We start from the raw sequence: 22,606 nt of genomic DNA on the forward strand, positions 1-22,606 counted from the left end.
TGAAAGTATGTATTACAACTACAACAAATGGGTCTTCATGTGCATTTCCTAGCAGCTGCTATTAACCTGCATATGAAAGTTAAGGAAGAAACTGGCATTGTTCTTGACTACAGCATGATAGAGTTCAAAACCTCTATTGGTTTCTTTCTGCAACCCATTTGAGCAGATCTGTCCTTACTGTTTTTACTAGTGGGATTTATATATATTTTCTGGTTCGTTTCTGGGAAAGGAGGTGAAGGAAAATCTCCACAATGGGGACACAGATGGCAAAATAAACATAAATATAACAGGGATTCTAAGCCTTCAACATTTGATCCCTAGCCAAGAGCTGGGCTCTAACACCAAGAAGTGAACAATCAAAGACCACTGATCGCTCAGTTCTCAGTATACAGTCTGCAGAGAGCCAGTGGCTGTCAGTCACCAGCTCTTATCTCTGCTCCTCACTGGAGCGCCCGGCTGTGGAGAGGGTGGAAGCAACTGGCTCAGCCTCTCAGGGGCATGCTGAGCCATTTGCCTGTCCAGGCATCTGGGTAGATACCAACTATAAAGTTGGGCTCATTTCGGAGCCTGGACTGACTGAGTGACAGATCACAGGTGTGCAGAACTAAGTGCAAGTCTGTGATCCACAGGAGAAGTGGGGGCCAAAAGAGCTTTGTCAAGACTTCCCCTTCAATAAGTGCTTAAAAAACAAATTCAAGCAAACCGCTAAAATGTATAACTCTGTCCACTTAGTATGTGATTCACAAAGCCTTCTACAATGCAAAGCCATGAAGATGCCAATTGTTCCTGGTTCAGCTTTGCAGATTTATATGCCAGCTGATTAGCCATATGATTAGCTGGGTTATTTAAAATTGTGAAAATATAGAGGAATACGATTTTTATTGAATTGTTTCATAGATAAATACAAATAACAATGTGAACATCGTACGTCGTGCAACAACGTTATTGTACTTCTAATAAGAACATGAGAAACAGATTAATATCTAACAGATTGCTTGATAGCTTGAACAGATTTTAATATCATTGGTCTCCTCTCCTTCCCCGACACCCCAAATGGGAGCACTTTTGTGTCTCAGGAGGAGGGAAGACCTAATGTGTATACGTTTGGAGGAATAAATCATTTTACAGTTAAGTTTGCTTCAAAGAAACGACACATTCTTCAAAGTAAATGTCCTTGCGGTTATTGAAATGGAAGTTTCCTAACAGAATCTCAAAATGTGTTTCCTTTATGCATGGATGTGAGGTAAGTCCGATTACTTAACAGAATACAAGAACATCTGAACTGTAATGTTGCTTCCTAAGAAATGGTCATCCTAAAAAGCAACAAGAACATATTTTAATTAATGAAGGTTGTTTTTTATTGTTTTAGGCTGTTCAACTTAGTGGCCTTCTCACGCTATTCTGCTAGAAGAGACTTGAACACTTCCAAATTACTGGAAATCTCATAAAATTACGGTTTTGTGACTATTACCTAATATAAAAAGTTCACATACTATTTATGTTATGCGCGTGGAAACTGTTCAAAGTGTTCAGAGCAACAAACCAGAAATGATTTTGAGTTCTCTAAAACGATAAAAAATTAAAAATAAATAATTGGTTGCCTTAAGTTACTATACTTTGCCAGGGCTCTATATAATGTCTTATCAAACAAAATAAAAAGAATCTTAGCTTGACAAGGAACCTGGCAGGCAGTGTTAAATTTACAAACAAGAAAGAGTACTCTGTGTGGATTACAAAAAAGGAGCACAACAGGGCGCCAGCTAAGTGCAGCATCAATGGGTTTATTATGATTAAAAAAAACAAATGTAAACTCTCAGAAATATAAACTCAAAGAGCTTATCTGCAGCCACGGATGGAAGCCTTCCACTGCAAAAAGGAGCCTATAGGAGTTTACGAAATGCATTAACATAGCAACCAGCCCGCCCCAGATGTGACAGCACCTCCTGCCTTGTGTCCTACAGTGGGTCTCCTCACTTCCTGGAACGTTGGACTTTCCTCACTGACAACACGCTGTTTGCTCTAATAGGTGCTTCTGGTAGATGGCTTCCATCTAATGTGGCATGGCTGCAGATTAGCCCTTTGATTTTATATTTCTGTAAGTTTGCATGTGGCTTTTTAATTTTAATAAACCTACTGATGCTGCACTTAGCTTACGTCCCCTTGTGGTTTTTTTTTTTTGTAATTTCAGAGATTTGTTCCTGTCTCAGGTGGAGCGGTCAACTGATGTACAGCACCCTTCCTATGGGATTTGTATGTACTCCTTATGAACATTTTATGAACTACCTATGCTACACAAGCATATCTTCACCTTTATCAAGGGGGGGTAGAGGCCTAAGCCTGGTACACACGCTGAGCTGTTGTGTTCTGACAGGAGCCAGCAGCTCCCCGCCGGTTGGTTGCTGGTTTTCTAGCATGCTCGTTCGACAGGTGGAACGTAATGACATACACACAGGCTGCTTGTCAGATGCTTTTTATTGAACTGACTGATGTCTCTCGACATTCGGCCTGCGTGTACTAGGCATCACTCATGTGCATGGTGCATTAGCATTTGTTTGTGCCACAATTTCAATTGTTCTTTGTGTGTATTACCTGTAAAGCAGCTTGATCCCCGGCCTTCACGTCCATGTTCTCATCTTCACACACACAACCCCGACTCACAGCACTAGTGAAAGAGTAAGTTCTCCCCCAGCTTGAAGATCGTTTGTGCCCGCTCGGCTCTGGGACCTTTAACAGATGTAGCACAAATTCACTTTCCTGTCACAATGCTGTACTTCTAAAACAACAGTGCACTATCAGATAAGAATATTGGTTTCAGTTTCCAGTACAGTTTATAGCACAGCTGATTGAAAACAAATGAGCTGAAGCAAGTAACAAAATCACAAGTCATCTCTCAGTCCCCCTAACAGCTTCTTCTATCCCATGGTATTCTAATCATTAGATCATTAGCTTTCAGTTCTCAGGTCTGTCCCCCTGCTGGGGCCATTACAAGATCATGCTGTTGTCTTTCTTGAATGTTAATTTGTTTTATAGCATGGAAAATGTAATAGGAAGAGTGACAAAACGCTAAGAGCCCGGAACACTCCAGCGTGGGCCAGGACAGAGCCAAAAAAAAAAAAAAAAAAAAAAATCGGACCTTGAGGTCTCACTGCTGGTGCCCAGAAGAAAAACAGATTTCCTTACAAGAATCCACAATTATTAGATAATTAGATATTGTGTGGAGTGAAAATCAATTTACCTGTCATACAGCTTTCTGTGTGATGTAAATTTGATATTTCTGGACATGAGGCTAATAAGGCATAACTGAGGAAAAGACCAATAGATGAACTACATAGAGGTGTAGATTAAGGCACAGAGGACTGCCCAGATTCAGTACCTTGGGTATTCGGGTGCCTCCTAGTGTTTTAGTGCACCCCAGAATTACTGCTCAAGCACTTGACGCGCCTAGCATTACCGAGCGTTTAGACACAGCAGGTATTTTTTTTAACTGCCAAGAGGCTGCGGCTTCTGGACTCCCTGGCAGTGTTTTTTTTTTAAATAACTTAAAGGCCTCTAAACACTTGTGTGCATGGACACATAAGCTAACATAGAGGAGTATTTAGATGCAGACTAAAACAAAACAGCAGATGCCCCTAAAGGCGTTTTTAACGCTCAGTGAGCATGAGGCCTAATTTGGATACGGAAATATGTACTAAAACAAATATGAAGGCTGTGGACCTCTTACTTAAAAAAAAAAAAAAAAGGAAAGAAAGAAAGCTGTCCATCTTTGCCTCCAACAACTTAAAAATAAGTCTTCAGTGGGCGATAGAGGGGCAGAGCAGAGAGACGGTAACTGACAGTCACAGCTCTCTGCTCAGAGTGGAGGGGAGAACTGAGCAGTTCAGTGGTGTTTGAACACTCAGTCCTCACTGCAAAGCCAGCGGTGCAACAGATCGATGATGCATCCAACTAGGTGAGTAGAATACTGCATTCAAAAATGCACCTTAAATGCCTGTTTCTATTGTCAGTGTGAACAGGGACTAATGAGAACATTTCAAGCAGGCTGTTTCCTTTTACAAGCATTAACCCCTGGATGACTATAATCTGTATATTAACCTTTTAAGGCACAGTACTGTTTAGTGTTGGAATGCCAATATATGTTCCAGCTGTAAATCAGAAGCATGTGCCTAGTTCTGTGATTGTGCTGTCACTGCTGAAATTCTCAGACTCAAGTGATCATCATGACAGCCAATCATAAGGATCACTGGAAGTTTGTATGTAAAGAACTGACCTGACTTTGTTCATCTGTCTGCAGAACAGCTCAGCAGAGAGAATATGGTATATTAGTACAAAGTATCAGTGTGCAAGCAAAAGAGGAAAAAAAAACGTTTCTGGTCATGAAAGGGTGATAAAAAAGCCAGGATTAATTCCAAAAGACCTCAAAGCATCTATACATTCAGTTAAACTTAAAAGGCCAAAGTACTTTTCATTCCTCTTTCCATACCGGTTTGCCATCAGGCTCTGATGCAGCAGACTCAAAAACTGGCACATTCATATGGTCTTCGGGTGGTTTTGAGGGCTCCTCCATGAAAATCGGCTTCTCTTGTAGGATCCATTTCCTGTAAACCTTCACAACCTTCCTTGTGGCAGATACATCAGAGGCCGGTAACAGGAACGCCTACACAAAATCACAAACACATAGGAATAGTAATCTGATTGCAAGCAATTTATAAGCATATTCTTTAATTAACGGTTTAACTTTACTATTCCTATGCTTATGTCTATAAAAACATCTGCATCATTTCAGAGTTCATAAGAGATAAATATTTGGTTTCATTTTTTGACACGCTTTAAAAAAACTGAACATCTTATATCAAGAAGTACATTTAAAACTTGAACAATGCAACCACAACGACTAAAAGTGAGAGTTTACAAAAGGCGTTACAAGGGAACAGTGAATGCGACTTGGCTATACACATCCTACTTTCAGTCCTCTTTTGCATATGTTCTTATTAAGATCCCATTCACACCAAAATGTGTTGCACTGCTCTGGGCAGCCTTGTTACGCGCAGCATAAACAAAGCAATTTTCATTGTATCCTATGTGTTCTGTTCACACAGCTGCATTGTAGTGGTGTGTTCTGAAAGTAAGGCATGCATGACTTTCTTTCACCATAGTGTGTTGCAACACACTACACCATAACACAATGCATGGCAGCACAAAAATGTGAATTAAATGTCATTCTGACATACTGGGGAAATTAAATCGAAAAAAATAAATGCAGAGTAAACATCACATAGCCACTGTTTACTTCACAGTGCACACCACTGGCCACCTTATAAAAACGCAGCTACTGGTGTGAACAGGCCCTTCATCTAATGGAGACTGTTAAAGAGGAAGTAAACCCTGATGGGTTTACTTTCTCTTTCATTCCCTGCAAAGGTAAAGCATAATGGACTACTATGCATCGCATAGTAGTCCATTATTTGTCACTTACCTGACACAGGAGCCAGCGAAGTCACCACTGTCCCCTGTAGTCCAGCGCATCCATCTTCTCGGTGGGACTCGCTGCTACGCCGCTGTCATTCGGCGAAGCCGCGATGACGTCACTCCCGTGCATGCGCACGGGAGCCGCCACTCGCGGCATATCGCCGTTGACCGCAGTGCGCTCAGTGCGCATGCGCCGTAGACAGCGGTGCCTGTCTTTCGGCAAATATCATCTAAACCGTGTAGGTTTAGGAGATATTTAACAAATAGTAATTCATCTTCAAACTACATTCTGGGCTAGTGGAATACCTGTGTTTGGAAGTGTCATAACACTTTTAGGGCCCATATACAATGTTAATTTATCACAGAACTCTGACGCCACCTGTAAATACCAAGTTAGGCCCATTTCCCACAGGCTTCAGCTTGTAAAAGTGCTGTGTGAACAGCAAGCTTTGACACTGCATTTTTAGACCTTTTTCCGTAAGCTTTGCTGAAACTTTTTAAGAACCATTCAGCTCCAGTTTATAAATGTTGAACATAGATCCAAATGGGAGTGCTGACTGGCACTTCAACCACTTCCCCACTGTCACTGGACATTGATGTGTGTATGAACTTGTGACAGGGGGCTGTGAGCATGCTCTGCTTTTACCCAGAACATGCTCTGCCTCTCCTGCAGGCTCTGGCCAAGGGGAGTGTATAGGCGGGCGGAGAGTCAGCTGACATCATAACTCCACCCACCAAGCGCTGATAACAGACCCACCCACTGAATCTGCTGTTTTTGGGGGCTTCAAACTGCTAAACGGGACACATTTGACAGGTAAGGATACATGCAGGAGGCATGTATATCCTTATAGTTCAGCACTATGACAGTACTTTATAATTGATGAGAGTAGGTTTACATCCAACTTTAATTCAAGGGGTGGAACATAAATATCAAGTACAAAAATTTTAGCAACTGAAACCATTTTTATACACAGTCCCTCCATTTTCAGAGGCTTAAATGTAATTGGACAAATATAATCATAAATAAAATTTTCATTTTTATTCTTTTGTTGAGAATCCTTTACTGGCAATGACTACCCGAAGCCTGGAACCTATGTACTTTCTGCTTTCTGATGCATTGCTACGCTCTAACTGCAGCTGTCTTCAGTTGTTCTTTGTTTGTGGGTCTTTCTGCCTTTAGTTTTGCCTTCAGCAAGTGGAATGCATGCTCAATTGGGTTGAGATCAGGTAATTGACTCGGCCATTGCAGAATATACCACTTCTTTTCCTTCAAAAGTTCCTGGGTTGCTTTTGCAGTGTGTTTTGGATCATTGTCCATCTGTACTGTGAAGCACCGTCCAATCAACTATGCTGCATTTGGCTGAATCTGGGCTGACAGGATATCTCTAAACACTGCAAAATTCATCCGGCTGCTTCTGTCTGTCACATCATCAATAAACACCAATGACCCAGTGCCACTGGAAGCCATGCATGCCCATGCCATCACACTGCCTCCACCATGCTGAACAGATGATGTTGTGTGCTTTTGATCATAAGCTGCTCCAAGCCTTCTCCACAATGTTTTCTTCCCATCATTCTGGTAGAGATTAAAGTGGAGGTCCACCCAAAAAAAAAAAAAAAAATAATAATAATAATGAAAAGCCAGCAGCTACACATACTGCAGCTGCTGGCTTTTATTAATAGGACACTTAACTGTCCTGGAGTCCAGTGATGTCGGCACCTCAGCTGATTTTTCCATCATTTTTCCACCGGGAACCCTACTGCGCATGCATGAGGCCCTGCTCCTCTCTCCTACTGGCTTGATGACAAGGGGAGGAGGAGGGAGCCCCGCATGCGCAGTGACATCATGGACCATGCTGCGGACTCCCGGAAGTGGGTCCAATTGTGGCACCGGAGGGGGGGAGGCGACAAATGGATGGAACTCCGCTTTAATCTCAGTTTCATCTGTCCACAGAATGGTTTGAACTGAACTGGTCTGACTTTTCTATTCTTCAGGCTTATGAATGGTTTGCACCTTCTGGTGAGCCATCTGTATTTGTTCTCGTGAAGTCTTTTCTTGATTGTAGAATTTGACAATGATGCACCCACCTCCTGGAGTGTCCCCTTCACTTGTCTAGATGTTGTGAATTGTTTTTTCTTTACCATAGAGAGGATCCTGCGATCATCCACCACTGTTGTCTTCCATGGTCGTCCAGGCCTTTTAATGTTGCTGAGCTCACCAGTGCCTTCTTCTTTCCTCTGAATGTACCAAACTGTTGATTTGGCCACTCCTAATGTTACTGCTATTTCTCTGATGGGTTTCTTTTGTTTTTAAAGCCTGACAATGGCCCGTTTCACTTGCATGGACACCTCCTTTAAATGCATGATGTAGGTTCACAGCAGTAGATTCCATATGAAAATAAGACACTTAGAATCAACTCCAGACCTTCTACCTGCTTAATTGATGAAGAGATAACAAAGGAGTAGGCCACACCTGGCCACGAAACAGCTTTTGATTCAATTGTCCAATTACTTTTGGTCCCTTGAAATAGAGGGAGTGCCTATTAAGAGCTTCAATTCCTAAACCCTTCCACCGATTTGAATGTACATACCCTCAAATTAAACCTGAGATTGTGCACTTTCAGCCCGTATCCATATTAGAACTAAAGCTTGAATATGTTTTGGTAAATACCTAAAAAAAACTAAACTAAAAATTGTGCCAGTGTCCAAATATATATGGACCCAACTGTATATTAGTTTGAACGTCACATAAAAGCATCTTAAGTCACTGGTGAACCTCTGATATAGTTTTTGGACTTTTTGGCACATATGTATTTATGCTTTGCTCTTATTCATGTTTATTTTTTTTTGTATTTGGCTTACATTGTGATTGCATTAAAGAGGGACATGCACTTATTTTGGTGGATACAGGTAAGGCACAGCAGTTTATTGAGCTGTAGAAGAGGCGATTTCACAAGCGAGGATTGACAGAACTGTTCACTTTGGACTTTAAAGAAATGCCAGTACCGCTTTTTAACACTAGATGGCAGTAAGTGATCTCAGCGATTTCATGGAATAAGTCTACCTATAAATAGATGTAATCCAGTTGTACTCATTTGTCAGCAACTATTAAGGTTCCCACAATTCACTGCAATATTTTGGTAAGGGGTGGGTAGGAACCATTACACTTTAAGAACAACCCTAATAAGTACAATATTTTTTTTAAATACTGTTGCAAAAAAATAAAAAAAATGAAGACAGCCCATCTGGACCGCTGATTCACAGGTCACACAATGAGGATCTAACCCATCACTGAGAGTCTTATCATTTTTGTCCTTCCATCAGACGTCATCAGTAAATTAACTGTGTCGGCATGCACTAACTTTACTAAAGTTTGCTGTGCTGATGAAGCCAACCTTTGTTCAGCACTGCTTTCACAGTAATAAAAACCCATGTGTCAAAAACACCAACAGAGCTCTGTGCAATGCTTCTGCTCACAACAAAACAGAGGCGAGCTATATACATTGATAGCAATGTTGAATCAATGTTGGCTTTATTCGTTATAGGTACGAGAATAGTACAGTGCAATTTTTAAGAAATGTAAACGAAAGTGGCACTGCTTATTAGATGAGCCTTAGAAAAAAAAACAATGCCACTGAGGTCACGCCTCGCTCACCTGCCTGAAGACCTCATTGATGAAGTTGATATATCCCCGTGTAGAGAAGAGGATTCTCTGCACCATGTCATACACAGCCTTGTGATCCTCTTCTATGCTGCAAAGGCTGGAGTTACTAAGTCTTCGGTCTGACAAAGTGCTGCTGTTTGAGTGGTTCTTTTCTTGTTCTGGGGCCCCTGCGGGTTCTGCTTCTGGGTTCTTCTCTTGGTTCTTCTCTTGATTCACATTAACCATGGATACCGTCTACACAGGGCATACAAAGACACAGGTTATATCTCATGGCTGTTTACATTATTTTGGTTTCAGATTGACATAAGCATGCTTGGGAGGAATTGTTACCCCCCCCAAATACCCAACATTACCTATTTGCCTGAAACAAGAGAAACAAGAGAAGAAAGGGGCTTTTCTAAAGCCATTGCAGACCAAGAAGATTATTGTCAGTAGCGCTATTTGAAGTCAAGGTAACAAGGAATGCTGTAAAAAGCTTGGGAATTGGCAGATTGTTGTGAGATTTAATAAAGTGAATATAAAACAAATATTCTTCATCAAGTGTGAACACACTTTGCAGTCATTTTATGTTACTCATTGGACATCCTATTGGTTGATTGTAAACCTCAGACATGGAATATGAACAAAGCATAGCTCTCTATAGTTTGTACTTGTCTCAATTAAGGCCGCAAAGCTTCATTTCTCTCTGCTGTTAAACTCCTCTGCCATTAGCATGAATCACTTCTGACAGGTTTTCCTGACACCAAGAGAAAAAAATGTGACAGGGGAGGGAGCTTCAGCTGATTGACAGCCTCAGCTCTGTTCCTATGTGAAGGGGGGCGTGTCCCTTCCCTCCAATCAGCTCTCCGCACTGAGCTCTGCAGAGTGTAAGTACAGCTCTCTACCCCCAGTTTTCTGAACTCTGACAAGCTTTATGAATTCTGGACTTTGAACAGATGTAAAGAGAAGAGAAAACTGCAGATAAATAGGTCAACTTACAATATCTTACAAAAGTGAGTACACACCTCACATTTTTGTATTTTATTATATCTTTTCATGTGACAACACTGAAGAAATTACACTTTGCTTTAATGTAAAGTAGTGAGTGTACAGCTTGTATAACAGTGTAAATTTGCTGTCCCCTCAAAAAAAAAACACAGCCATTAATGTCTAAACCATTGGCAACAAAAGTGAGTACACCCCTAAGTGAAAATGTCCAAATTAGCCATTTTCCCTCTCCAATGTCATGTGACTCGTTAGTGTTACAAGGTCTCAGGTGTGAATGGGGAGCAGGTGTGTTAAATTTGGTGTCATCGCTTTCACTCTCTAATACTGATTGTTAGTGTTTTTTCCCCCCATCTAGCTGGTAGGTGTGCTGGAAAATATTGTATTGTTTTCTCTGTTCTGGATCAGTAAAGTTTGTTATTACCTTTGTGTAAGTAGTGTGCGACTACTATTTGTGTTTGCAGTGCCTTTTCAGCCTGCCCATAGAACACCCTCAGGCTGGAGAGTAAACAGTGGCCCTGAGTTCTTTCAAGTGCATTGTACCTATACAAGAATACTGTACTAGTTTATATAAATTGTTATATAAAAAAATATACTGAAATTACCAAAGGTGTGACAATTATTTAATTAATGTACATGTACACATTGTATCATATCTATAGTTTGATGAGATCGTAGGATGGCACCTGGATGTTCAACATGGCACCTCATTGCAAAGAACTCGCTGAGGATCTGAAAAAAAGAATTGTTGCTCTACATAAAGATGACCTAGGCTATAAGAAGATTGCCAAGACCCTGAAACTGAGTTGCAGCACATTGGCCAAGACCATACAGCGATTTAACAGGGCAAGTTCCACTCAGAACAGGCCTCACCATGGTTGACCAAAGAAGTGAAGTGCACGTGCTCACCATCATATCCAGAGGCTGTCTTTGGGAAATAGACGTATGGGTGCTGCCAGCATTGCTGCAGAGGTTGAAGGGGTGGGGGGGGGGGGTCAGTCTGCCAGTGCTCAGACCATATGCTGCACACTGCATCAAATTGGTCTGCATGGCTGTCATCCCAGAAGGAAGCCTCTTCTAAAGATGATGCTCAGTTTGCTGAAGACAAGCAGACTAAGAACATAGATTACTGGAACCATGTCCTGTGGTCTGATGAGACCAAGATAAACTTATTTGGTTCAGTTGGTGTCAAGTGTGTGTTGTGGCAACCAGGTGAGGAGTTCAAAGACAAATGTGTCTTGCCTGCAGTCAAGCATGGTGGTGGGAGTGTCACGATCTGGGGCTGCATGAGTGCTGCTGTCACTGGGGAGCTACAGATCATTGAGGGAACCATGAATGCCAACATGTACTGTGACATACTGAAGAAGAGCATGATCCCCTCCCTTCGGGGACTGGACCACAGGGCAGTATTCCAACATGATAATGACCCCAAACACACCTCAAAGATGAAATCTGCCTTGCTAAAAAAGCTGAGGGTAAAGGTGATGGATTGGCCAAGCATGTCTCCAGACCTAAACCCTATTGAGCATCTGTGGGGCATTCTCAAATGGAAGGTGGAGGAGCACAAGGTCTCCAACATCCACCAGCTCCGTAATAACGTCATGGAGTAGTGGAAGGGGACTCCAGTGGTAACCTGTGAAACTCTGGTGAACGCCATGCCCAAGAGGGTGATACGGCAGTGCTGAAAAATAATGGTGGCCACACAAAATAGACACTTAGGGCCCAATTTGGACATTTTCACTTAGGGGTGTACTCACTTTTGTTGCAAGCAGTTTAGACATTAATGGATGTGTGTTGAGTTATTTTGAGGGGACAGCAAATTTACACTGTTATACAAGCTTTACATTGTAGCAAAGTGTCATTTCTTCAGTGTTGTCACATGAAAAAAGATATAATAAAATATTTACAAAAATGTGAGGGGTGTACTCACTTTTGTGAGATACTGTATGTAGGAGGATTTGTTTGATCTCTGTGTATCACCTAAGGCCAGTCACTTCATTGGGTATATATCGGGGTTTAAAACCACTTTTAAAGCTATAACTGGCGTTCAAGCAGGGCTGAAATTATATTTCCTGTGCCTTGAGGCCAATTGTCATGTATTGCTTTCCTCCTACTCCAATCAACTGGCTTCCCTTACTATAAGGCTGCATTCACACCTGAGCGTAGCGTTTTCAAGCGTTTTTGCGGCGTTTTTTACCGCGATTTGCGGCGTTTTTTACCGCGACTCGCGGCGGTTTTTACCGCGATTTGCCGCAAATTTGTGCAAAACGCCCAAATCAGCCCGATTCGCGCGACAAAAAAGGGTCCAGAACTTGTTTGAGCTTCAGGCGACTTGGAGTGGAGATGTGAACCATCTCCATTGAGAATAATGGATTTTTTCCCCTCCAGCGTTTTGTAGCTTCAGGCGTCAAGCTACAAAACACTCAGGTGTGAATGGGGTCTAAGAGTAACTAGCTCAGATTTCATATCTATGAAAGGCAGGCCAAGGCTAGTGGTGGTAACCCTGAAAAACTTGGTGATTCTGTGTCAGTAAACCTAGAATTAGCATATGAATTGTTTTATTACACTGTTAAAAGTTAAATAGGAATGTGGGGATACGAGATATCAAAAGACACTTCGTGGCTAAATAGTGGATATCTCAGATATATCGATGTAAGGAGGTGCCATCATCCTTAATGAATAGAATTTAAAACAAGAGTAGGTAGGGACTTTAAAATCCAAAAGTCCCTACCTACTCTTGTTTTAAAAACTGTTAAAAGTTAAATGCTAGGTGTACAGACCCAAAGTGGGTAAACCTGCAAGTACGCTTCATCGCCATCAATTACACTTAAAAATGCACGTGGGATTTGGAGCAGAATATATTGCTGTACTGGAATAGGGTTTGCATAGCGCTGTCATAAATCTTAGTTCAAATTTTAATAATGCTCCTCAAAGTGCACCGATGCCTAGATTTGGGTAATTAAAGGGGACCTTCAGTCATTCTTTCATCTTTCTATCTATTAAATCTTCTGCCCTTGTTGTTCTAACTTTGGATAGCAAAACATTTTTTTCTGCCAGTAAATACCTTATACAGCCCACATCCTCTTTCTTGTCTGGTAAAAAGCCTAAGCTTATGACATCATGCACAGCTCTCTCTCTCTAACTGTCATGAGAGTTTGCCAGGAAGGGAGGGGGGATGAGTCATAATAGGGCCAATGAGAGCTGCAGGGCTGCAGTGCTGGAGGTGTGCTTCTGTGTGTATCTGTGTAAATCCAGGAAGGTAACAGGCAGCAGCTTCAGCTGCCCACAATTAAAATGGTTGTAGCCCGACTCTGTGGAGGGAGATTTCTGCAGAATATTTGGGAAGTACAGAATCACAGTATGTATAAAAAATGCAAAGTGGTTGGAGGGAAGCTTCAGAATAGCAAAGATGTTTTTATTACAAATTATGTGAGCAGACTGCAGTTCCTCTTTAGGCTGGGTTCACACTATAGCGATGCGGGAACGCCGCGAATCCGTGGCGTTTTCCCGCATCGCATGACTCCCGCCGGCAGTTCACACTGCCCTATGTGGACTGCTGGGAGTGTCAATGATATGTTAATGACACCCCCAGATCCGGCCGCATATCGCAGTGCGATCTGCACACTCGCACAGGAATCGGATCGCATGGTGTGAACACCCATGCGATCCGATTCTGCTGCGGACCAAAAAAAGGGTCCCGTGCGAGTTTGCTGCGGGAGCGATGCGAATTCAGCCATACTATCTGTATGGCTGAACTCGCATCGCTACGGAGATCGGATGTGATTTGCACTGCAGTGCGGTGCGAATCACATCCGGATCTCCCCCCGCAGCAGTGTGAACCCAGCCTAAAAGTGATTGTAAAGTCTTGTTTAAAAAATAATAACAAACATGTTATACTTACCTCCTCTGTGCAGTTGGTTTTGCAGTGAGCAGCCTAAATTCTCCTCTTCTCGGTTCCCTCTTTGCTGCTCCTGGCCCCTCCCTCCTATCAAGTGCCCCCTCTGCCAGCAGATCTCTATGGGGCACCCAAGCCGATTCAGAGCTCCGTGTATCTATTAAGGCACGGGGCCCGCCCCCTTTTCCCCCCGATTTTTTCATTTTTTCTCATCCATTTACCCCACTTAGGTGGAAGTAACCAGTAGGGGCAGCAGTTCTTTATTCATTTGATTTATTTATTCTTTACACATTTATATTATATTTTTTTACAATCTTTTTCCTGCTGGTACCTAAAATCTCCATTGTGCGGAATCAAACATTTTTCCTCTTTCCCCTGATTGGCTGACTGGCTGAGACACAGCAGTGGTGCCATTGGCTCCCACAGCTCTTAATCAAAGTCAATCAGGAGGAGTGTCCCGGATGGCTTAGACATTCGTGGACATCGCTGGACAGAGATGGGGCTCAGGGAAGTAGTTAGGGGGGTGCTGGGGTGGATTCTACACACAAAAGGTTTTTTTATCTTAATGCATAGAATGCATTAAGATTAAAAAAAACCTTCTGCCTTTAAAACTCCTTTAATGGTTTTCATATTCTCAACAAGCAGTAAAATACCTTTAAACAATCCATTCCTGACCTCTCAAGCTGCTTTTAATGTGAAGTTATTCATTCTGAAAGTTACAAGAAATACCCTGCTGTGTGTTTACATTAGAAGGCTGGCAAGGCACTAAGATTTGCTCTTACAATGCCTGTGTGTGAAAAAAAATAAAATTCTACAGGGCTTACCGAAACAGGGATGAATTAGGGCCTGTTTTAAAAGAGAAGTATGGGAATAGAAAAAATAAATAAAAAATCATGCTCACCTAGATGGATACAGCACCGATCCCAGCTGTTCTACCCCGAGAACTGGGCAGTCAAATACTGCCGATAACTCACTTCACCCCCTCTGAGCAGAGTGGTGACGATCAGTCACTGGCTCTCTGCTCCGCCTCTCCAGTGCTTACTGGAGCTCTGGACTGTGGAGGGGAAGGGAATGGTTGGCTCGGTCTCCCAGCAGCACACAGAGAGGCTGAGCCAGCTGCCGATCCACGTATTTGGGTGGATCCCTGCGGTAAAGTCAGGATCCTTCCCGAGCCTGGACCGGCTGAGTGACATGAGCCGACAGCAGGCTTTAGCCCACTGTCAGCTGAACACGGGTCACAGGAGTGCAGAACAGACTACACTTCTATGATACATAGCTTTGGTTATACTTCTCCTTTAAAAGTGCCGTTTCTTCAGAATATGTAAACACATTAGTGTGCATGATCTGGACACAGATTTACTCAAAAGCTGATCTAATGTCTAACACCTTTTATTGGTTTAGATAGAGTGGGAAATGTGTTAAAACCTCTCATGTTTTTATTGCTGCCTGGCTTCCCAATGGGGAGATTCCCTCTCTCTAATTGATAGGAACTGTAAACGTTTCAGTCGCTAGCGAAAGAATAGAGACGATATCTTGTAATGCATTTCTAGTTGTGTCTCCAGAAAAAAAAAAAAAAAAAAGAAGGGTCAGCTTTAATCTATCTGAAACACAAAATAAAGGTTTGGCTTTAGACGCACTTTAAATCTGCAGAATGGGAAAATTCGAAATTAGGTTATGATGAAAATGTAGAACTTTACAGCTTCCCACACTAATTTTATCTGTATCCCTGCAGACATATGACCTCAAAAGGCTTTTTTAAATTTAAAGCAACATTATTGTGCCTTTGGCTAATCCTACTGAAAACACATTTCAAACACCTAAGGCTGCTTTACAAGTCCATTACATGATTTCGATATACACAATTTACAATTGTGCCTATGGGCCCACTATTCATTGTTAGATTAATAAGAACTTGGGGGGGGGGGGGGGTAGTTACTTAACCACTTCCCACCCGGCCAATGTATATATACGGCGGGTGGGAGCCGCCTGCTCCTGATAGGACGTTCAGGAACGTCATTCAGGAGCAGCGGGATCGCGCGCGCGCGCGCCCGCGCAGCGGCGCGATCCCGATGTGCTCGTGTCACCCGGACACGGCACATCTCAGATCGGCAGGAGGGCTCTGTGATTGGCCCTCCTGATCACATGACGGCCGTGTCCAATCACGGCCGTCATGTGATGTAAACAAACAGCCGGTTGCTAGGCAATCGGCTCTCCTCTCCTCACACGGAAGTCACCGCTGAGAAGAGGAGAGCAGAACGCTGCAGCCGGCTGATGATCAGTGAGTATGGGCTGCTTTTCACAGCTTTTTACTCACTGATCATCAGTGTAGTGTAAACACACAACACACCACACAGTGAAAACACAGTCCCCACATATGTCCCCAAAACACACATGTCCCCAAAACATACATGTCCCCAAATAATAAAAACACATGTCCCTAATAATAAAAACATGTCCCCCACATATGTCCCACTAAAATCACATGTCCCAATGATTATCTGCACACATATGTACGTGATCACCTGCACACATATGTACATGATCATTTGCGTACATATGTCCGTGATCACACAAACCAATTATTATACACTTAACGGAATTTTTTTTACCAAAAACATGTAGCAGAATACATTTTGGCTTAAATTTATGACAAAATTTGATTTTATTGGATTTCTTTTCAAATAGAAAAAAGAAAATATTGTTTTTTTCCCAAATTTCCGCTTTTTTTGCGCTTATATCGCAAAAAAAAAAAAAACGGAGTCGTGAATAAATAACACCAAAATAAAGCTCTATTTGTGCGAACAAAATGATAACAATTTCATTTGGGTACAGTGTAGCATGACCGCGCAATTGTCACTGAAAGCGCTAGAGCGCTGAAAGCTGAAAATTGGGCTGGGAAGGAAGGGGGTGAAAGTGCCCTGTATTGAAGTGGTTAAATATGGAGCACACAGATTCTGGCATAGCAACCAATCAGCTTCTAGCATCAACACCTTCATTTAAAGTGTTATTTCAATTTTAATGAAAAAATGTAAGGGGTGTGGGTGATTGGGGATTTTTTTTTTTTTTACACTTTGATTGCTGGTACAATGATGATCATTGTAACAGCAATGTTTTCAACTGTCATGAATGTGTTACATCCATGACAGTTGTGATTACCAGTGATCTTTGATTGGCTACAGCCAATCACACATAGTACACAGTGCTGTGACTGGCCCAGGTTTCATATGATAGTTGTGGGCCAATAAGAGTATCACTCTGCAGGATACACAGCTTGTATACATGAAATTCATTCATAACTGCTTTGTTGACATTGTGATCATGTGATCAGATAGCGATCACATGCTCCACCAGCCGCCGAAGGCAGCCGGGTACCGGAATATGCAATCTGCCTGCCCCTAACCCAGAGAAGGCTAGATCACATACATATATACGTGATCCATCCAGCCCGTGCTGGCTGCCCACAGTAAATGTACTATTGGCAGTCTGCGAGTGGTTAAAGCTGAACTCCAGGATTAGCAAATATTATCTGAATACATTTGCCATGTGTATTTTTCCTTGAATCTTGTTGTGCTTTCTTTATTTCTTCCAGATCTGTGCAATAATCCAGGGTTAAAACTTTGCCTCCATGCAGGAGCTGCCTGTAATATAGACTGTTCACTGCTGATCTCACTCTTTGCGCAGGGTGAGTGGTCTTGTATCCGCCCCATCCTGTGGATTTCTGTAGGTAGCCTGTAGTGGGTGGGGCCTTGTGCATTCCTCCTACAGCTCTTCTCTTTGCACAGGCCATGTACAGCACAGTGATGATGTCACCAATACTTTTACAAGGTAACATCTGGGTTTGCAAACACATTTTGTGCAGGCAAAGTGGATTTCTATTCTTTGTGCCTGGAATTCAGCATTAAACAATTTACTATTGCAGTATGTTCATAACAGCAGAAAAGTGGATGGTTATTTTTGGAGCACCATTTTAAAACAAACAGTGTTGTTTATTACATGTGTAATCCCTGTGATCGCCCTGTCATTAGACATCACAGGCAAAATGCACAAAGCTAATCAGAGTAGCCCTGTGCCTTGTGATTGCTGTCACAGCCAATCACATAAATCATGAATTAATGTCTGCAGATTGAGACAAATTTGAAAGCCCTCACATTCCTCTCACAATAAAGCACATGTGTCAAACACAAGGCCCACCAGCCTATTTCATGAATCCCGAACAACTCTTCTGCAGCTGCGGCACCCTCCTAGTCTCTGCCCCTCTCCTTGTCTCAGCAGTCAGGAGTAGAGAGAACACAATGGGGGGGTCTCTTAACATCTGACTTAAGGCTGGGTTCACACTGCTGCGGGGGGAGATCCGGATGTGATTCGCACAGCAAATCACATCCGATCTCCGTAGCACTGCGAGTTCAGCCATACAGATAGTATGGCTGAACTCGCAGCTGTCCCGCAGCAAACTCGCACAGGACCCTTTTTTGGGTCCGCAACGGAATCGGATCGCATGGGGGTTCACACCATGCGATCCGATTCCTGTGCGAGTCGGCAGATCGCACTGCGATATGCCGACGGATCTGGGGGTGTCATTAACATAACATTGACACCCCCAGCCGTCCGCATAGGGCAGTGTGAACTGCCGGCGGGAGGTATGCGATGCGGGAAAACGCCGCGGATTCGCGGCGTTCCCGCATCGCAGCAATGTGAACCTAGCCTAAGGGGTGGTGGGATGCTGCTTGTAATTAATATGAGAAGAATACAATTCTATGCCAGTTGAAATCGAGGGTTGCACACCACTGGTATCATCCACAAGAAACTTTACTGAAGACTGGCCAAACAGAACACCATGGCAGAACCATTCTCTGTCTCAGCAGTCTCCAATAAAGTTTCTTGTAGACTATACCAGTGGTGTGCAAAACTCTTTTTCAGACTTGAATCATCTGCTCCTGGAGTGCGAGTGGGCTCCGTGTCAGACTGTACCTACTCCTCACAGCTTAAAGCGGGATCCTCCTGCCGTTTTTTTTTTTTTTTTTTTTACCTGTGTCACTAGTGGGCAATTCCTAAGGTGTCTTTGTAGTCACGATCGGCGTCTTTTTAACCCCCGGCGTGAAGATTTCATTTCTAAAAGGATAACTTTTAAAAATGCAGTCCGGCGGTTTCCATTTTCACTGTGGGCGTTTGAAGCCCTCAAGCATTTACTTCCTGGATGCGATGACGCTGTGCTCCCAGCATCCACCGCTCCATCTCGCGCATGCTCATTGATAGCAGTGAGCAGCGCTGTAAAAGATTCTGGTTGCCATCGCAACGGGCGGCGTCCTCGGAAGTTCCCGCCCTGTTGTGATGGCAACGAAAGTAACAGAAGACGTCACGTCACGTGACCGGCCTCCTCCTTCCGAAATCTCACGAGATTTCGGCAAGACTGTGTCCCCCACAGATTCTTGGGAAATAGCTAAAAAAGTTCCCAGGGACCATTGCGAAGCCGATAAACACGCCTACTCCCACGAGGAGGAGAGCCCGGAAGTCGGAATAAACATTACAAATACAAGGTAAATACTGCATATTATTTTATTTCAATGCTCATAACTGCATCTAATGTTCCAAAGCGATTTGGATAAGATGAACTTGAAATTTTCTGTACAAAACCGCTGAAGTGATTACTAAAACCAGTAACAATCAAATGCATATTCGCGTTGAATTTGCCCTTGGTTTTAGAACATTCGATATCGATCGCTTATTTGTTCTATTCCTATATTTACTTTTATTTTTTATATCTATGCATTGTATCATAGGAGAAGACCTAAGTAGACACATCCAATAATGAGATATTTGTAATCTTTTTATTATGAAACCTTTTTTGGGATGTGTCATTTTTAGGGAATATTTTTTGTGTGTTTTCCTCTGGTGGTTTTGACATTCAATGAGCCCCATGCATCGGCATGCACACACATTGAGCGTTTGTTTCTTTCCCTCTTTTTTTTTTTTTTTTTTTTATGTGCGTCTGCCGATGCCTGTGAAAATATATTATTTTTACATACAAAATGAAAAATGTTTTTACTTATATCATTTTTTATTTATTTTAGGTTACACCTATACATCTTCACCTAAGGATAAGATTTATCATGTCATTCATTTATTACCATTATGTATGCTTTCAACGTGTCAGCTTGATTTTGGTGTTTTAGGTGAAAAAGGCTTTTTCCTTTCATCCATTTAAATGTTAATCTTCAGACTTTGGATGTTCACAGGTGTTTCCTTAATTGCTATCTTGTCATACACGTATTTTATTCATTTGTCTAATTGCTTGTGTTTGTGTATATAGCTCTGTATGTATTTTCTGCTCATTAGCTATGACTAAGCACCGTGTTCGGTGTGAAACATGTCAGCGGCTGTGCAGTTAAGTCTGTTTACCAGCCTAGATGCTATGATTTTAATTATATTTTTGAAATAAAGTTGAATAATTCGGAGTGCGGCTATCCAGCTACATCTTTTCTACTTCAGTTCCTGTTGCAAACAGAGCCAGCACCCTGTGGGATTGTGGAGACAGCTGTTTTGGGAGAAGTCATTACCTTAGAGCGGTAATTCTTTGTATTTATATCAGAAGCAATTGTTTACTATGATAAAGTCTAGATACATTTATATAGTCTTACAGATACAACCGGCCCTTTAAGGGCAACCATAATGCCAATGCCCACAATGAAACTGAGTGTGAAAGAAGGGGAAGAATGAGGATTTGTCAATGAAGGGGTTTAGATCAAGTGTATGTAGCGGCAGATTCAAGGTGGGCAGGTTTAAATCAATTTAATTTTTGGAATCTTATTTTAACCCTTTAACATCCCCCTTCCATAAAACAATGGCAAAAACAAGATCCCCCTGGGGTGTCTGATTTCCAGGAGATAAAAATTGTGCATCATTCTACGCATTACAAGAGTACTACATTATTCAGAACCTCCAAGAATGCGCATCTTCTTGTTCTGTACTGTACTGTCTTGTACTGTATGTCTGCACAGAGCTTGAGGTCTAATTTCAAGCATCCCTAACACTGTATTCAGCCTAATATTATATTTAGTAGCAACAGGGCACGTGGCAAATGCTTGACCTTTTTTTTTTAATAATGATTAACAACAAATTGGAATTTTATTTAGTGAAGTCAGAACAGGACAAGATGAACTCTGGTTACTGTACTTATGATTTTACACTAAAGAAATAAGCATCTTTGTTAAATAAGGGTTGACAACCCATCACCTGTAACTATTCTTTAAAAAAAAAAAAAAGGGAGCTATAAAAAATGTATTGAAGATAAAAAAATAAAAAAAAACAAACACACACACATGTACTACAAGCACATGCAACAGGTTGAAAGGACTCTTCACAAAAGGCAGAAGGAAGGTAGAACTCAACCCATGGTTCCCATTCAGAATTTTCTCATAGTGCCAGGTATGCATGGGACCTCCAAGCTCTGCCTATCACCAGGACTTTACATTTTTTATTTTTGTTCATACAGTTCTGTATAATGCAAAGGTTTTTACATTGATATTTGATTAGGGTTAGTGTGAGGGTGAGGGTGAAGGTTAGGGTTTGGGGTAGTTTCCCCTAGGAGAACAAGGTTAGGACTCAGGGATTGGAATAGGGACCTCCCCCAAAGGTCAGCAGGCGTATCTCCCAGAGGTCAAAGGTCAAGAGGTCTGGCTGACCCACCTCCACCAAAGTGTTCTGCCTACCCCAACTAAGTCGGGGCATGAACAAGTCGGGGCATGAACAAGTCGGGACAAGCGCTTTGAATGATATTTGATGTAATTTCCTATTATTGGTATAAAAAAAAAAATTTTTTAGCTAACGAACAGTTTAGGGTTTACACATAACACTGGTGGTTAAGGGCATTTTAGGATTTCTAAAGCGCAAGCACACAAATAGGTGTCTTCTGTGACTGTTTCCTGATGAAGATAGGGGGGGGGGGTGGCAGTTAGTTCTCTGATCATCTAGCTGTATATGTAAATTGAGTTATATTTTATAGTTCCATAAACTATATCTAAAGCTGAACAGAGTTGGAAATGTTTAAAGTGATAGTAAAGTCTTGTTTTTTTTTTTTTTTTTTTTTAAATATCAAACATGTCATACTTACCTCCTCTGTGCAGTGGTTTTGCACAGAGCAACCCAGATCCTCCTCTTCTCTGGTCCCTCACCCGCACTTCTGCCCTTCCTTCCTGCTGAGTGCCCCCCACAGCAAGCAGCTGGCTATGGGGCACCTGAGCCGAGCCGATGCTCCGTGTGTCCATTCAGACACAGAGCTGTGGCTCGGCCCCGTCTCCTCTCTCCTCCTGGGCCTACTAACTTTAATTGACAGCAGCAGGAACTAATGGCGCCCGCTGCAGGCTCAGCCAATAAAGAGGGAGAGTCCCGGACAGCCGAGGCTCTCGTGCAACATCGCTGGATCGAGATGGGGCACAGCCAAGTGTTAGGGGGTTGAGGGGGGCTGCTTCACACGTTTTTTTATCTTAATGTATAGAATGCATTAAGATGAAAAAGCCTCCTGCTTTTAGAATTACTTTAATAAAGGTTTTTTATTGTTTTTTGTGTGCTAGTGCAGATATTTTTCTTCACTTTTCCTTCAC

At 42.2% G+C, this 22,606-nt stretch overlaps 1 protein-coding gene across 4 annotated transcripts in view; it reads right to left on the reverse strand.

Moving 5' to 3' along the window:
* RALGAPA2 (Ral GTPase activating protein catalytic subunit alpha 2) overlaps nt 1–22,606 on the reverse strand; it is a 529,040-nt gene that overhangs the window by 392,260 nt on the left and 114,174 nt on the right. For all 4 annotated transcript variants that reach the window (XM_077486017.1, XM_077486019.1, XM_077486020.1 and 1 more), the window contains exons 10-12: nt 9,122–9,364; nt 4,481–4,654; nt 2,590–2,724 (exon numbers count right to left, since the gene is read on the reverse strand). In XM_077486017.1, coding sequence (XP_077342143.1) covers nt 2,590–2,724; nt 4,481–4,654; nt 9,122–9,364 — 552 coding nt within the window. The remainder of the gene's footprint in view (nt 1–2,589; nt 2,725–4,480; nt 4,655–9,121; nt 9,365–22,606) is intronic.

The sequence above is a fragment of the Lithobates pipiens genome, unplaced genomic scaffold (genome assembly GCF_037356315.1).
Source record: "Lithobates pipiens isolate NorthernLeopardFrog02 unplaced genomic scaffold, aLitPip1_a1.2 Scaffold_18, whole genome shotgun sequence".
Lineage (NCBI taxonomy): Eukaryota > Metazoa > Chordata > Amphibia > Anura > Ranidae > Lithobates > Lithobates pipiens.